This window comes from Dermochelys coriacea, chromosome 13, assembly GCF_009764565.3.
Source record: "Dermochelys coriacea isolate rDerCor1 chromosome 13, rDerCor1.pri.v4, whole genome shotgun sequence".
Classification (NCBI taxonomy): Eukaryota; Metazoa; Chordata; order Testudines; family Dermochelyidae; genus Dermochelys; species Dermochelys coriacea.
In genome coordinates, this window is record NC_050080.1 from 5,927,612 (window position 1) to 5,945,155 (window position 17,544).

The 17,544-nt window shown below is 48.3% G+C and overlaps 1 protein-coding gene across 1 annotated transcript; it reads left to right on the top strand.

Annotated features, from left to right (window-relative positions):
* Positions 1 to 591: 591 nt before the first annotated feature.
* SRMS (src-related kinase lacking C-terminal regulatory tyrosine and N-terminal myristylation sites) lies at positions 592 to 16,469 on the top strand. The gene is made up of 8 exons (XM_038369889.2): positions 592 to 969; positions 7,958 to 8,079; positions 9,390 to 9,556; positions 11,641 to 11,782; positions 12,798 to 12,956; positions 14,564 to 14,745; positions 15,284 to 15,440; positions 16,170 to 16,469. Exons 1-8 carry the CDS (start codon positions 614 to 616, stop codon positions 16,361 to 16,363), a joined length of 1,479 nt encoding a protein of 492 aa, XP_038225817.1. The 5' UTR covers positions 592 to 613; the 3' UTR covers positions 16,364 to 16,469.
* Positions 16,470 to 17,544: the final 1,075 nt, after the last annotated feature.

Genomic DNA, 17,544 nt, shown 5'->3' on the forward strand with positions numbered 1-17,544 from the left:
AATCCAGACCACTCCTGCTGAAAACCTCCCCCTCTTACGTTCTCTCACTTGTTGTCTCTGGAACTCATGTTTTAACTCTAGCACATTTATAATATAATAATTTATGAGATAATTTATCTGAAAGATCCTGCACAAGATAGAGGGAGATTATTATTTAACTGAGATTTACCACTTGTACGTACAAGTCCCTCCTACCTACCAGAGATTTCTGTTTGTCAGTAACTGATAACTACCAGAACATATTTTTGGTTAATTTCTAGTTCAAAAGGTTCCCTTGCTTCTTAAAGTGTAAATAGAGTTGACTAATGAAGCAAACTCCAGCTGTGATTGTCAGACCAGATGTGTGTGTAGGTCTGAGCCTATGGCTCCAGCCAGCAACGAGTTACACCTGATCTTCTCGTTTCACTTTCAGAAGTAGGAAGTTCTCAGTTAAAGACAGTACAGGTGCCTATTTCAGCACTGAGTTGGCATCACACGCCTCTGAGCGTTGATTTGAACAGAGGCTGTACAGGGCTCAGGACTAAAGACATGGGACCAAAAGTCCCTGCTCTGCTGTGGATAAAGCTGTAGCATAGCAGCCTCACGCTTGGACACAGCTTTGTTTGGAACAGGGATGGAACAACATGTCAGGAAGCGTTTGACCTTCCTGACCTCCTTGTGGAACAAACTCTGGCCAAACACCGTCTCTGCTGACAGGCCCTCACAGGGGGATTTTGAGCCTGATCCTGTCGCCCTGCGGCCAGACCTAGAGCCGGATCCTGTCCTCCCCAGCTCCTCTCTCTTTAGTGCACTGTATGATTTCAGAGCCAGGAGTGCAGAGGAGCTGAGTGTCAGCCGAGGAGACAAACTCTGTGTCCTCAAAGAAGAGGGGGAATATGTCTTAGCCAGGAGGCTTTTGGGGGAACCAGCGCTGGGCTACGTCCCTGCTAATTACGTGGCAAGGATCAACAAGGAAACCTCCCATCAGCTGTAAGTACCAGCTCTTCACTGTGGCTTGTGTGGGGATAATCTTTTGTAAATGAAGCACAAAGCAGGGGGAAACTTGGCAAGCTGGATCTCCCAGCACCAGTTCTATGTATTGATCTAAGGCCTGGCAGAACTGAAAGCTGTCCTCCCAGCTAGGGAAAAAGAACAAAGGCTGGGCCTGCTGCCTCTACATTGAGGCTGTCCCCGATCTGTTCGAATTGTAGCAATGTCTTGTCTCTCTTTTATTTGTAATTTGCATTTTGTATTGTCAGTAGTCAGGGCCTATGGCAGACCACGGTTATTGGGCTGCAAGTGGAACCGGCGCATCGCACAGTTCTGGGCCAAACAGAGAGATGTCTGAGCTGTTTGTACAGCACCTAGCACAACAGGGTCCTGCTCCAAGCCTTGGTGCTCCGGTAATACAAATAATAATGATCCCTGGCAGGTGGCTGCCAAGGGCCTGCTCCACTCGCAGGTTCTGTTCTGGTGTTGCTGTGTCGGTTAGGGTGTGATTATTTTCTTTTAACTGAAATAGTGATGCTGGTAAAACCCCCAGCTTGGACATATTGATACCAGTCTGAAGGGGTCTTGTCCCAGGTATAGCTGTTCCTCTTCCTGTTCGAGAATACACTGTGCCAGGATACATCACCTTTCCAGTGGTATAGCTGCCCTTTAGACACGGGGAGTTAGACTGGTTTGATTAAAGCAATGCGAGGTATGTGTAGACAATGCTTTTAACCCCTCTTTGTGCTGCATCAGTCCCCCAAACCGCTGCTTGTCCTCTTCTCCCAGACTGGGGGCAGCAGGTTGTGGGGGATGAGGCTAAGCAGACAGCTGTTGCAAGCTTGGCAGAGGGAGGCTGCTGCCCTGCTGAACCCCCGAGCCCCACCAGACAAAACCCCTGTTTCGGCACAGCCATGGGCCAGTCGAGTTCTCCAGCTCCAGCACTGGCCCAAGGGGAGGGTGTTGTGGAGCTCCAGCAGCAGCAAGCTACTCTGACGAACCAGTCCCCCACCCGCCAACAACTCCCCAGCAACACCTTCGCAGCTGCTGATTTTAATTTTAGAACATTAATCTCTTCCTGCCCAGTGGGCGAGTGAATTTACTATTCTATAAGGCAGCGTTTCTTTCCCCACTCACAATGATCCAGGTCCGACATGCTTTGTGAAGCACACCTCAGACACTTTTGTTTTCCCAGTATCAGGCCCCTGAGTCAGCCAGTATCATTAGCATATTACACACACGCTGGAAGCAAGCATTGTGAAAACTCCGAGTGGAGTCCCAGGAAAAGTTTCTCCTCCAGTCTTTCAGGTCTATTCAGGTGGCAGCTGAGCTCTTGCTTATCTTCCTGAATATGGAGTCAAAGGGGTGGAATGTGGATGAAAGCATCCGATACACACCACAGTCAGTTTTCAAAGTGAAACCACTTTGCATTTTAAAATAAATAGGGTTCCGTTCCATTTCTCCATCTCACTGAGATCAGAGAGACAGGACACCAACCCAAAAAAATGGTGATGTGGTACAACCAGAATACAGGGTTTTCAGCACTGATAGAATAGTTTCTTTTCATCAGGCTCCAGGTAGGGCTGAACTGAAAAATACAAGAAAAAATGGATTTTTTGGGACGTTTTTCATCAAAATGAAAAAAACTGTGCAGGTTGAAGGGATCAACAGGTTCCAGACAAACCGGTTTTGCCATTTTTGAATTGGTTTCCCTACTTTCCCCCCCCCCAGACAAAACTGTCCACCAGATTCAATCTGAATTCACAGGTAGGGTCGGTCACCCCAAAAGTGCATTTTTTCAGTGAATTTAGTATTTGCCAAAAAATAAAAATTCCCCCAACTCTCCACACAACCCCATCCAAGCCCTAGTATCAGTGGCAGGGTGGGCATTGTACCAGTAGCCATCAGTACATCCCGATGCCTGTCAGATGCAGGGGCATGACACTTGTGTAGTCCTGACCCTCATCCACTGATTGGGGCTGGGTCAGTCTTTACCAGCACACCTGTGTTTCACACCTGTATTACAGGTGGCAGGCACATGAAGTAAAGGAACCCACCTTTTCTTGCTGGTGGTATCAAACCTCATTTTAGATCAGGAGTGACAATGTTTGTGGTAGTGCTTGTGTAGAGCATAAACCCACAGTGCAGTTTAGCTGTTACGATTGGCAATGCACCAGGACAGCAGAAGGCAGGTTCAGGCAAAGCTTCATGGGCCCCATGAAGAGAGTAGCTGATTTAGAATAATTCCAGGAGAGGAGTAAAAGTCATCAGTACGCCTATGTGGAGGAAATTGATCCTTAACTTGTGGAGTGTTCTGGCTTCGTTGATGCTATGTATTCCTCACTTTCTTGCCTCACCAATTCATAGTTCCTTTAATAATCTGCAGCCAGAAATAATCTGTGTGGCAGAGAGAAATTAATGGGGCGTATGCACCAGCATCCCAATTTCTGAAAAGCAGCTTCTGAATTTACCACCAAATGGTCTCGTGAGTGCAGTTTTGCAGGAGCAAAGAATCTGATCTCACGGAGTTGCCCAAATCACTGGCTGCACCCCTACAGTACCTGGTAGAGTGGGAATTTCAGAAGCAGTAATCTAGCTCAGTGGTCTCCAAAGTTTTTGGATTGCACACCCTCCCCCTCCACCCCCCCCCCCCCCCGGTGCTGCCAAAGAAAGGAGAGGGCAAGACCTGCCGCAGGCGTGCTGCCGAAGAAAAAAAGGAGGCAAGACCTGCCACAGGCGTGCCACTGGAGGGGAAGATCTGCTGCAGGCGAAGAAAAAAAGCGTCGAAGTGCTGTCAGGCGGCGCTCCTCCTGCCACGCACTCCCTGGAATCCTCTGGTGCACCCCACTTTGGAGACCACTGACCAAGCTCACTGAAATCCAGTGGCAAAACTCCGCGCCTCCGTGGCAGAAGCCTTGTGCCGCCGCTGAATGCTTTTTGGGACTCCCACCTACATATCCACGTATTCTCAAATACACCTGCCATTGTTTGCACCCTACGACCAGCCCCTAGTTATCTGGGAGTGCAAGATTGACGGCTGAGTTGAGGCCCATATATAGGGCCCTACCAAATTCATGGTCCATTTTGGTCAATTTCATGGTCATGGAATTTTTAAAATCCTAAATTTTATGATCTCAGCTATTTAAATCTGAAATTTCACAGCGTTATAATTTTAGGGGTCCTGACCCCAAAAAGGAGTTGGGGAGGGGGCTTGCAAGGTTATTGGGAGGGGTGGGGATTGTGGTACTGCTAATCTTACTTCTGTGCTGCTTCATGGCAGTGCTGCCTTCAGGGCTGGGCAGCTGGAGAGCAGCGGCTGCTGGCTAGGAGCCCAGTTCTGAAGGCAGAGCTGCTGCCAGCAGCAGCACAGAAGTAAGGATGGCCTGATAGGGTATTGCCACCCTTACTGCGGCTGGAGGGGCACTGCCTTCACAGCTGGGCACCTGGCCAATAGCTGCTGCTCTGCGGCCACCAGCCGCTGCTCTCCGGCCACCCAGGTATAACACAGCAGCTGGAAGGCCAGGGTCTGCAGATGAGCTGCCTGCTCCGCACAGTGTGTTCACTCTGCACCCTCCTACGCAGCCGGGCAGAGGGTTGTCTTCACTTGCGGCCTGCCTGTGATGCTGTGATTCTGCTCCCATTGGAGGCGGGGGTCTTGATGGCACCGCCTGGCCCCATGCCTGGCAACCTAGATTCATTTTTCATTTACAGGGTGTATGTGCGCTTGCAGCTTTCCCAGAACTGTCACGCTAGGTGAAGAGACGAGAGGGGGGGACTATGCTAACAGCCTGGGGAGGAAGCAGCTTTCCTCAGCTAGCCGGGGTGTATTGCAAGTCAGCCGGTTGTGGGGGAGCGAGATGAAGAGCCTCTCAGATCCACGCCACATCAGTGCTTGTAGCTGAGGCAAATAATCCCTTTCCATCTCCTTTCTGTGCAGTTACACCAACCCCGGGCCCCAGGACAGGCTCAACCTGTCTTCCCCCCTGCCCCTCCCAACAAGAACAAACAAGAACAGGAAATGCCAGCTGTGTCTTGGGCTGAGTATACGACGCTGCTGGATGGATCAAGTCCCTGGTAAATGCAGGCTCAGGGGCGCCATTCATCCTACACCTTCTGGGAGCCTCTCCCGGTGCCTGCCTGGGGGTGTGCAGGGATACTAACAGACCCTTTCATTGCTCATCCCTTTGTAACAAACACCAGTGCAGCTTTCTGCAGCAATGGCCTCTAGTACCCCAGCAACTGCCTTTACTCATGTATTGGCTGGGAAGCGATGACCTCTGATGCTTTCCCAGATGATTTTTAACCATAGATTTGCACAAATTATAGGACTAGAGGAGTTGGAGGGGGAGGACGGAGCCGAGATCCACTTGCATCCATCAGAATGTCTGACTGGCAGGATTTTAGGAGCAGTGCAGTTTAGGTTAGTACTTACATTGTAAATTCCTTGGGGCAGGGACTGTCTCTTTCTGGGTTTGCACAGCGCCTAGCACAATGGAGCCATGCTTCACAACTAGGATTCAGAGGCACTATGATAATACAAATAAATGATGTAATTAGAAGAGTGGTGAGAAGAGCTATATGATAGTGTTCCTGGCCCCCTGAACCCTTACACACACTGAATGGCCATGTATACATTTGTGCATACAAATTTTAGTACCTAGGTGTGTTAAGATGGGATAGTCCTGGTCGGAGACAAGACTGGCTCTGGGCAGGGACTGTGCAAAACGTCCCTTGTGTGGTGTTTAGTGAGCCCTCCACACTTAAGGAGCTTGCAAGAGTTCTGCTGCATTCTGTGTCCAGTTGCAATTGGCTGTGCCTGTAACAAAGAGCTTCTTGGAGCCCTGCCTGCACTGTGTCTGGGAAGCTCAGCCCTTAAAGGTCCTGTCCCTGATAGCACACCTACCACAGCACCTCACACCTGACCTGCAGCCCTGTCTTGCTATTCCAATCTTAGACCTCTTTTGGTCAAAGATTGACGATTGTACGGCATTTTGCCAAACGCAAAGGGTAGTTTTGTGACAGGGCAAATAGAGGAAAGACCACCGGCACATTTTCACTTGTGACCTAATCCATATTTGAACCTGGATTTTTCTAGAACTGAAGGGCAAATAAGTGTCTTATTTTAGGTGCTACCAACCCCTGCTAATTCTTCCTGCTTCCTTAACTGCTGAATTAAGAGCAACATGGCCGGTACCTTTGGTGGAGTTAAGTGTTTATAGGAAACACCATTGGTTCTAAAGATCTGCTCTTATCTGGGGCAAAGTGCCAGGCTTTCCTGTACTCTCCTCCGGAGTCCAAAGAATGAAGGAAATAGTTCAGCGTTAACAAGCTGTGATACCAGATAACAAAAGGCCTCAGTGAAACTGAGCTAATCATTCAGCAGCCTCTGAGCGCAAAGGTTAGCGATGACATCAGACAGTGTGATTGTTTGCTGTGCGATTGTTTGCGGGTGCTCCTGTCTCTGCACTGCAAATCAGCTCTTCTGCTGCTCATTAGGCAGTTGCACAAACACAAATAGTGCTAACCACAGGTAGTGTGGGCTGGAACTCAAGAAGCAGCATCTCTGCTATTCCAGCTCGGTGGGGACATGGGGAGAACATCTGGCATCCTGATCTCCTGTTCAGCCCTGCCACTGGGGGGTTGGATACAAGCAGTTTCTGACCGACCCTCAGCACTGGCATTGGGGACTGGGGTTTCTGCTCCCTTTGTGCCACATGAGACATACAAAGCCTCTGCAGAGGGCAGGGAATGAATGTAACATGGTTGATACCCAAGGGGAAGGAAGCTGTGTGGGAGACATTAGGAAAACAGTGTGTTCGTCTGATGTGACTAGTCCGGGAAGCAACATTATAAATTAAGAAATTGACATCAAAGGGCAGCTCCTTCAATACTGAGGTGCATGCCTCCATAATGGGGGTGGGTGAAGCTAGCAAACTGCGCTGCCTGCCTGTATGTGTGCAGCCACAATATACATTACTGAACTGAAATCGACATCTAAGGGCAGCTCCTTGAGTACCGGTGAGCATGAGCACTGTAAACTAGCAAACCTTTTCTCTAGCTTTCACGTGGGCAGCCCTCACACCAGATGGTCAATGGGCTAAGCAGGGCTGGGTTACAGATGACGAGGTCTTTTCAAAACAAAGGAAATGGTTGGTGGACTCCGCATCCAGCCCCACGTCCATGCTCACATGAGCAAACACAGTTTTATGCACCAATATAACCCACTAAATGCCATTCCTAAGAAAGGCCAGATCACAGAACTTCAGCAACACCCAAACAAATGATAAATATGCAAATTAACCCTGCCAGCAGGTGGGGGAAAGTCACTTTCCCCTCTTCATGTCTGGGGGGAGCCGGAGACCTTCTATTCCCTGCAGGCCTCCTAGTACCTGGGCTGATACATGCAAAGGCTGGTCTGTGCCTGTGCCTTGTGCATTAACCTAGCCCATGCAGGTTGTTCCTGCTGCAGCAGACAGCTCTTCTTCTAGAAAAAGAAGGAAAAGGTGCATCTCTCTCTTGTGCACCATGGGCACTGGCCACCCCATTTTTTACTTGCTAGTTATCGGGTGCTGGAGTTTTTTTCCAGCAAGTCTTTTATTATCTGGCTTCGGAGGTTTTACTGGTGCCCATCGCTCCTGTATCACACCACCTTCTGCATAAAACAGAGCAGTGCCCGTGAGCCCACCTGGGCCAGACCTTCAGCTGGTGTCAATCAGCATAGCTCTGTCGAAGTCCGTGCAGAGCTGCTGATTGACCCCAGCTGAGGCCCTGACCCTCTGTCGCATGTCCCCTGGCGCATGCTATGGCTAAACGTAGCCAGCTTCAGCCACACAGTGCAGCGCCCAGCACAGTTCACACTGCCCATTTCAGTGCATTATTGGGCTTTACTCTGACTCCTGTCGTCTCAATGCCTCTCGAGGCCCAGGCATGGCTAGGGTCTTCTCCTGGGGGCTCAGCCGCTCTGATCGGCCATTTGTCTTTCTTGCAGCTGGTACTTCAGTGGAGTCAGTCGAAATGAGGCCCAGCAGCTCCTTCTCTCACCGCCCAATCAACACGGCTCCTTCCTCATCCGTGACAGCGAGAGTAGCCAGGGAGAGTATTCTCTGTCAGGTAACCCCCAGCACTCTGCAGAGTCTGGCCCTGCTGCTTTCTGTGGCCCATTTCTGCCCTTGCACCACAAAGGGAGCGCAGCACTGCCCAGGAGCAGAGGGTGGCACAGCTGGTGAGGAAGGGAAGTGAAGATGGTTGTGAGCCACCTTGCCACCTACCTCCATCCTGGGGGCCTGCCAGAGGCCAAACTCACCCCTGGAATAATTTAGAGCAGTCTCAAGGCACTTTTTGGTGGGGTCAGTTTTACATTCCCTTCTCTCTTGGTCGCCTTTCCCAGGACTGTGCCAGGCCCAGATGTAGATTTGGTAAGATGAGGGGAAAGGGAAGTGATAAGTATGTACCACACGCAAGTGGGAGAAGCCCCTGGGCGAAGGAACATTCTGCCTGCAGAGCTGGGCTCACCAACATGCAGGAAAGAGCAGGGATGTGTTTAAAGTAGTTTATAGCATCCTGTTAAGATGGATTCACTTCAGCTCTGAAAAGGGACAGAAAGCCACTCCAATGGCCATTGAGCACCCTGCGTATCTATGCAAATATTGATCGCTGAATCATTGTCGGAAAGGAAAGTACAATGCTCTCATTCAGGGATATGAAAGCCATAAACAATTTATAGCTTCATAAGACAGCTTCATAGTCCTTAGCCGCAGGGTTTATTTCTAGTGGATTGTTCTATTGTTCTGTGGATTATATAAAAAAAGAAATTCTCACTTTAAGCTATCAGGGCCTGATTCAGGTCTCATTTACAGTGATGTAAATTCATAGATTTTTAACACCAAAAGAGCCCATTTTAATCACTCAGTCTGACCTTTGGCATGACACAAGATGAAGACCCTCACCCCAGTAATTTCTGCATCACGCCCATAAACTCTGTTTGCAAACTAGCATACAGTGATATTCAGTCTTGACTGAAAGACTTCAGATGATTGGAGATCGCACCATGTCCCTGGGTAAATTGTTCCAATGGTTAATTACCCTCCCTGTTAAAAATTTACCTCCAGTCTGAATTTGTTTAGCTTTAGCTACCAACCATTGGATCTCGTTGGCCTTGGTCTGCTAGATAAAGTGCTGTCTACTATCAAATCTCTGCCATGTGTTAGTATTTAGAGACCATTTATAGACCAAGTGACCTGTTAACCACCTCTTGGATAAACTATCTAGACTGAACTTCTTTAGTGTGGAAGTCAGTGTTACGCTGGTGTAAAAGAGAGCCAAACTGAGGCCAGAGCCAGCAATGCTCAAGAGGGGACTAGTGCTGGTTGCATGGGTCACTGAACTCTGTTTCAACTTCTCCTTTGCTTTTTCCTTTGCAGTCCGTAATCATGCTAAAGTCACTCATTTCCGGATCTGTAAGGAGCCCAACGGAGGTCTGTACATACAAAAGGGACACACTTTCCCCAACATGGAGGAACTGCTCACCTTTTACATCGTAAACTGGAAAGTTGTACAGAGCCCCTTATTACAGCCCTGCATCCCTAAGGTCTGTGTACACAACACTAGTGTCAGCTAGTTTCTTTCACTCTTACCCTCATCTTAAACCAGATGCTCACCATTTGCTTGCTGGCCTTGGCCGTTTTCTTTCTTCGTTATTTCATTTTAGTCTTGTAACTTGTTCTGTGATTGTGATGGGGTAGGGAGCCGGTGATTTTCTAGGGGATATGGTGGCCATTAGAACAGGGGCATTCTGAAGGACAACACAGGCAGTTTCTTGTAGAACTGGTTGCATTCTTTTTTTTTTTTTTTGGCGCCAAAACAAAAATGAATCCGAAAACTATAAACATTCTCCAGTGGAAGAAATGGGGCCAGAATGAAAAAAAAAAATCCGTGTTCATTCTGCCAACAAAAATAAAAAATTCTTTCAGTGAAAAAATGCTGAAAATTAAAAATGTTTTTTTCAGCATTTTTTCACAGAAATGTGTCCATAATTTTTTGAGCAGCTCAATAGTCGACACTTTAGTAAATGAAAGGTTTAAAGAAAAGGAGTACTTGTGGCACCTTAGAGACTAACAAATTTATTTGAGCATAAGCTTTCGTGAGCTACAGCTCACTTCATCGGATGCATTTGGTGGAAAATACAGTGGGGAGATTTATATACACACACAAAGAACATGAAACAATGGGTTTTATCATACACACTGTAAGGAGAGTGATCACTTAAGATGAGCCATCACCAGCAGCGGGGGGGGAAAGGAGAAAAACCTTTCATGGTGACAAGCAAAGTAGGCTATTTCCAGCAGATAACAAGAACAATTGAGGAACAGTGGGGGGGTGGGGGGGAAATAACATGGGGAAAGTTTTACTTTGTGTAGTGACTCATCCATTCCCAGTCTCTATTCAAGCCTAAGTTAATTGTATCCAGTTTGCAAATTAATTCCACTTCAGCAGTCTCTCGTTGGAGTCTGTTTTTGAAGTTTTTTTGTTGAAGGATAGCCACTCTCAGGTCTGTAATCGAGTGACCGGAGAGATAGAAGTATTCTCCAACTGGTTTTTGAATGTTATAATTCTTGATGTCTGATTTGTGTCCATTCATTCTTTTACATAGAGACTGTCCAGTTTGACCAACGTACATGGCAGAGGGGCATTGCTGGCACATGATGGCATATATCACATTGGTAGATGCGCAGGTGAACGAGCCTCTGATAGTGTGGCTGATGTGATTAGGCCCTATGATGGTGTCCCCTGAATAGATATGTGGACAGAGTTGGCAATGGGCTTTGTTGCAAGGATAGGTTTAAGTGTCCTTTTAATATAGCTGCCCTCTTATCCATCCATCAGCCTCTTTGCTTTCAGGCTCTGCTGTATTAATTATAAGGTTAGGGAGTCTCTCTTGTTCTAGGGCTTTTATCTGATTTCCCTTTCTTCAAGTTGAATTGCATGGGGCTTTCTCAAATACTTACTCCATATTCAAGGCCATCTTTAAGGTCATTGGTTCCAATTCGGAGTGAAAAAGAATTTGAAATGTAGGAACTTCCTCTGGAACAGAAACTCCAAGTTTCAACCAGCTCTACCGAGAAGTTTAATTTGCAGGGGACAGAGACCAGTTTCCTATAGCTTCACTGAGCACCCTCTTAACATACAAATCAATAGTAATGGTGCAGATGGGATGGTCTGTCTGTGATCTGAGCGGCTGCTTCCTGCTACATCCCCCTTCCAGCAGCTTCTCTGCCTTCACGCTTCCTGTGAGAGCTAACTGCTTACCAAGAGAAACCAGAGCCCTCAGTATCCCTTGAGCCTTTGTAGTTCCTGATCCTAAAATGGTGGCAGATTCTGCAGTCTCAAAGTTCTGTTCTCGTGGGCATCTCTGGCTCCCAAATGTGGCCAATGCTCCAAAGGCAGCAGCCACGGCAAAGGATTCTGGGACACATCTGAGGGTCAGAAGTGCACACGTAAATGAGGAGAATCAGGATGAAGAGGTGCTGTTTGGGACTGGACTGGATGCTGACTTTGGTTGCTTTCTCAGCCTATGCCCAAGTCTGCCCTGGTTCATAAAGCTGCCTCTACCTGACTAGCTGGATGGCACAGGCCTGAAATGAAATGTTCTGTGTCTCTATACATTTAATACAGACACCTCCGGTGAGAGATGCATGGGAACGGCCCCGTTCAGAATTCACCCTCGGGAGGAAACTGGGGGAAGGATACTTCGGAGAGGTGTGGGAAGGATTGTGGAAGAACATGGTGCCAGTTGCCATCAAAATCATAAAACAAGGTGCGTGGATGCAAAGGCAGGGAACTTTAACCATGTGCCACCTTGTCTCTTACACTCACAGCCATGAAAGATCTCTCCAGTCTATTTCACTTCCTCCTTGATCATCCCAGCCCTCATGTAATCAATCAGACTGAATAAACTAACTGTCAATAGGACTCCTGCCTGGCTTAGTCGGGCAACCCTAGCTCAGTAAGGCTACTTGCCTGGAAGCAAGGTGCATGCAAAAGCATCCACGCGTCTGCACACACCCATTCGAAAATCGGGTCCTATCTACGCTGAGGCCTTTACAAAATGGCTTCTTACCCCCCATCACTCTGGAGGCCTCATGGTAAGACACTGTTGTGTGGAACAGGGGCTCTCAACCTTTCCAAAGTACTGTCTCCCTTTCAGGAGTCTGGTTTGTCTTGTGTACCCCAAGTTTCACCTCACTTAAAAACTCCTTGCTTACAAAATCAGACGTAGAAATACAAAAATGTCAGAGAACACTAGTACTGAACAATTGCTGACTTCTCATTTTTACCATGTAATTATCAAATAAATCAATTGGAATATAGACATTGTACTTACATTTCAGTGTATCGTATATAGAGCAGTACAAACACGTCCTTGTCTGTGTGGAATTTTAGTTTGTACTGACTTTGCTAGTGCTGTTTATGTAGCCTGTTGTAAACCTAGGCAAATATCTAGATGCGTTGATGTACCCCCTGGAAGAGCTCTGCGTCCCCCCAGGGGCAGGCTTACCCCAGGTTGAGAACCACTAGTGTGGAAGGCCCTTCTGCACTCAGCAGCTACCTGAAAATGGCATCTCAGTCCTAACGAGAACAATCTCAATAAATGTTATTGTTAGTGAGCTGTGAGGGGATGGGGTGCATGAGCGTGAGCCGTGAGAGCCGAGGAGTGGGGGCGGGACTGGAAACCTCCCGCAGCCACGGGGAGAAAGCCAAGTTATGAATGGCAAGGGATGAACTTAGCGAGAAACGTACTCACCCCGGAAACGTGTCGGCTTCCTCCACAGCTGACATGAAGGCGGAAGACTTCACCAAAGAGATTCAGAACCTGAAGCGGCTGAAGCACGAGAGGTTGATCCAGCTCCATGCGGTCTGCTCTGTGGGCGAGCCCCTGTACATCGTCACCGAACTCATGAGGAAAGGCAACCTGGAGAGCTACCTCAGCAGTCAGTACCACCCGGCCCTTAATGCCTAGCGCTGCGCAGGGAGTCACCCGTGTGGCAGTGCCGCTCTTGGAACTCCAGTCTCCCAGCACTCAAGAGCACCTCGAAGGGACTGCAGGGCCCAGTCGGGTGCCTCCGCCCTGCCCAAATTAAAACGGCAACAACGCGCTAACGTCAACAGAGGCAGCCCGCCGAGCTCTGCTCTCATTTACGTTGGGGCGAAGGCAGGATGGCTCCACCCCAATTGATGGAGCAATTCCATGCTTACCCCAGTGTAACTGAAAGCAGAATTCAGCCCCGGGTACGTTCTAATTCACCATACATCATCCAGGGACAAGTCGCCATTTTTAATTTTTCAATCTGTTACAGAAGCCCTCGCCCCTACCACCAGTAACTGTGCAACGGGCCTCTTTGCAGAAAAGTCTCAATAATCCTGAGCACCCAGATCTGAATGTAAGGCCTGGTCTTCACACCGCTTTTCGTACTGGTATAACTCACTTGGTTGGGGGTGATTGTTTTACTGAAATATATATACTAGAATAATACCTCATGGGTTATATCAGTATAATGCTGTCTTATCCCAGTACAGTTTATTCCCCTTCCTTTATGGAGGGTGGTAGTGCTCAGACTATACCGGTGTAGTGAAAACAGTACAACTTGTGTATGTCGACAAGGCATAGGGTTCCTCAAAGCTCCTGCAGGTTTGAACTCCTGCCGTCACTTGACGCCCCTCTCTAAGAAGAGTTGCCGTGGCGCATTGAGACATTCGTGCAGTCCGAATGGCATGCTGCTTCATTGTTCACCAACTCCAAAGGAGGTTGTTTCACTGGGGGACTGGGAGAGTGAGTGTTCAGCTCCCCAGCCTGCTCAGCCGCAACCTCTGTTGGAAGCGAATTGCCAAAACTTGTCCCTTGGGTATTGGCATCTGAAACTGATAAAAAGGCAAGTCTCCTGTTGCCATCTTGATGAGTCAGCCCTGAAACTGCACAAAGAACATGCCTGTGGTGTTTATTTCTCTCATTCTTTTCTTTCATTCCCCCAAGCAGGAAATAGTCATTAGGGAAACAAATCACACAGCTCCCAGCTGGGATCTGTTCTTTCCTAGGTAACATCCTCCATTGACTAATGGAACCTCCTTTGGGGCTATGGATCCAGCAGGACTCATTATCCAAGGAGCAGCAACTCCCAAGTAGGATGGGTTCTGAAACACAACTTCCAGCCAAGAGTTAGACTCCGTGGCTCATACTCCTAACAATGGCTCATACTCCTAACATACTCCTTATGAGGACCATCTTCCTCACTGCAACAGAGCTCACAGGGGTCCAGCACCTGCCAAGCACTGAAACACACGCTTAACTTTACAGACATGGAAGTCAAGGGGAACTTGCACGTGCTCAAAGTTAAGCGTGTGTGTGAGTGCTTTGCAGAGGTGGGGGCCGAATAACGAAGGCTGCACACGTTCATAATATGAGTGTTTATTTTGTCAGTTCCTAGCTGCGGGTCTCTTTCCCAGCAAGGATGTACTGATTCCATAACGTGCTCTGTGAGGTTTTTAATGGATCAGCCTAAAACAGAAAGTGATTTTGGTCCTTTGATCACTGGTTTAACAGGTCTGGAAGGGAGGGCTCTGAGCACGCTCCACCTGATGAGCATTGCTTGCCAGGTGGCCGATGGGATGACGTACCTTGAAGAACAGCACATCGTTCACAGGGACTTGGCCGCTAGGAACATCCTTGTGGGAGACAACCTCACCTGCAAAATTGCCGATTTTGGACTCGCCAGGCTCCTCAAGGTTGGTCTGCTGGAAGCTGTTGGTCCCTTTGCCTTACTTATTTCCACATTCCTGTCCCTGTCCCCAAGGGGCTCCCAGTTTCAAAGCCCCAGTTCACACTAGAACCTGTTAGCCCCACCCTTGAGGCTTTTACAAGGTGGCACCAACCTACCAGCTGGTTAGACTTAAATACAGCTGATTAACTAGCTGAATGCCACAGAACAGACAATTCCACCTCTCCCCAAGCACTGACTTTTCTGCCTGCCTAGAGGATGAGAAACTAGCACCAGGCATCCAGCCTTGGCTGTCCCAGGTTGACAATGCCGAGAGCTACAACTAGACCGAGGTACTGAAACATGGTCTCCAGTTACATCGCGTATGCCAGGACACAATCAGTGTCGGCCCTGAAACGAGTGCACTGTTGGAGAGAGAGAGCTGTGGGGCTAGTAGGGTTACTTGAGATAGCAGTTTAGGCTTCTCCTGCCCCCGTGCCTTTGAGAGGGGATATTGTGTTTGTTATTTCCCCTTTGCTCATGGCCCATCTCCTGCTGCTTTTTAGGATGATATTTATTCCACCAGCGGCAGCACCAAAATCCCAGTGAAGTGGACAGCCCCAGAAGTAGCAAACTACCACACCTACTCACTGAAATCTGATGTTTGGTCCTATGGGATCCTGCTCTATGAAGTCTTCACGTATGGGCAGACCCCGTATGAAGGTATGGTGCCCACCCTTCCCCCTCCTCTTTACCAGCTGTGCTGACTTTCGAGGGATACTGTACCACGCTCTTTCAGAGAATGTCCTTTAGGGCGCATCTACACAAGAAAAGCACCTGTGGTCGCAACTCCTGGAACCCAGGTCAACTGACTCGGGCTCACACTGTGGGGCTAAGCATAGACATTTGGGCTGGAGCCCAGGCTCTGAAACCTGCCGAGGGGTGAGAGTCTCGCAGCTCCTACCTGAGCCCTAATATCTATCCATCTAGTTTCAGCCCTGTGGTACAAGCGCTGCCAGCCTGAGTCAATTGCCCCAGACTGAGACTTGGTGCCACGGATTGGTTTGGTTTTTTGCAGTGTAGATGTACCCTCGTTGTGCTCCCTTTACACAAGGCTGCTGTCCTCTGGCTCCCCACCTCACCAACATCCAGCAGACATCTCTGATGAAATGTGTGGTCCCCCCACCCGGCCATCCAGCCTTGCTGCCGGGAAAGGAGGTCTTTCAGCACAGTGCATGGAGTCGCTGCACAGCCAGGAGGTAGTCTTGATAGTTGCTTGACACAGGTTTCTCTACACATGGGAGGTGCACTTGATGAGGGATCGAATGGTGCTGGAGAAGCCGTTCCATACAGGCTGGCTAGACTCTTCACAGCCACCCTGAGCCATTTGGAGGGATAAACTCCACAACGTGATGGTGAATAGGGTCATTGGAGTTTCTTGTTTCCTTACAGGAATGACGAACCAAGAAACCATACAGCAAATCAGCATGGGCTACCGCCTCCCCAGGCCAAGCACTTGCCCTCCTGAGATCTATATCGTCATGTTGGAGTGTTGGAAGGGTAATGCTGAGGAAAGACCCACCTTCCTCTCTCTGAGAGAGAAACTCTGCTCGATTTACAGACGGGTGCACAATTCGCTCTCCTGATGGAAATGGCCCTACGCCTCACCCCCATGATTATTTGGGGTTCTGTTTCCCACACTCACCAAGTGTAGCAGCACTGCTGGAGGTATCCATTCCATTGACTAACCTGTGCAAGGCTTGAGTCCAGCGGGCATTCTTGTGTTGCACGTTTCAGATGAAGATACACAAGGCCTTCTCCTTAGGAGGGACAGAAAACCGTGCTCCATTTTGGAGACATTTAGCCTCTTTGCTATGGTCTGGCTGTGCCCTCCACAAGAGGACTATTCATTATAGATGCGGTACAGCAAAGACGTCACCTTGGGTATAAGAAGTTCTTAATCTAAAAAGTGCAGCAGGATTTCTCGAGCTACCCGCTGCGTTGAAAGTGAAGTTTCCCGTTTATTTTGTCTGTGTAAACTACTGATTGCTATGGATTTATTCATGATGTGTGTCTGATTTATTTATTGATCAATGCATGTAAACCCACCCAGTTTTCACACCGCATGCAGACAATGTAACTCTTCAGAGTATTTGCTAATATCAGTGGCAGGATCAGACCTGACCGTGTTGTAGTTCACAGCAAGAAAAAGCCATGTAAAGCCCTGTTTCCTCATGGGGGTTCAGAGACATCCAGGCATCCTACATATGGGCAGCGTTTGGGTCTCAGATCTGCCTGGACTTCTCCCTCTATGCCTGGAACTGTCAATTACCACTCCCACCATTCCCCACAATTTGGACCCACTCAGATATAATTGTACTCCTGTAACCATCATCCTTCCTGACCCCTCCTGGTGTATATTATTAAGCTCTCATTTGTCTGTCATATTCCTCATTTAGACTGTAAGCTCTGCATAAGAGGGACCTGGCTTCTCGATATTCCCCAACTGTGAAACAATAAATCATCATCATCGTTAATTCATACTCCAGGGAGAGCTGAGCCCTGAGCTCCCTGACTTTTAGCACCACTTAGTGGCTGTCTGAAGTATGCCATTCTTTTTATTTGTTAAATGCAAATGTTAACTGTACATTTAAATACAAGTATTTTAACCAACTTTCTCTGGTTTTCTCATCAAAGTATTGGAGGAGGCTCTGTGAAGCTATTGGAAGGTTCTCAAGAGGATCTAGGAAAGGGTCCTCTTAAAAAATAAAAACACATCAACTATGTGTATATCCATCTCTTATCATACTTCCTATCTTTCTTGTGC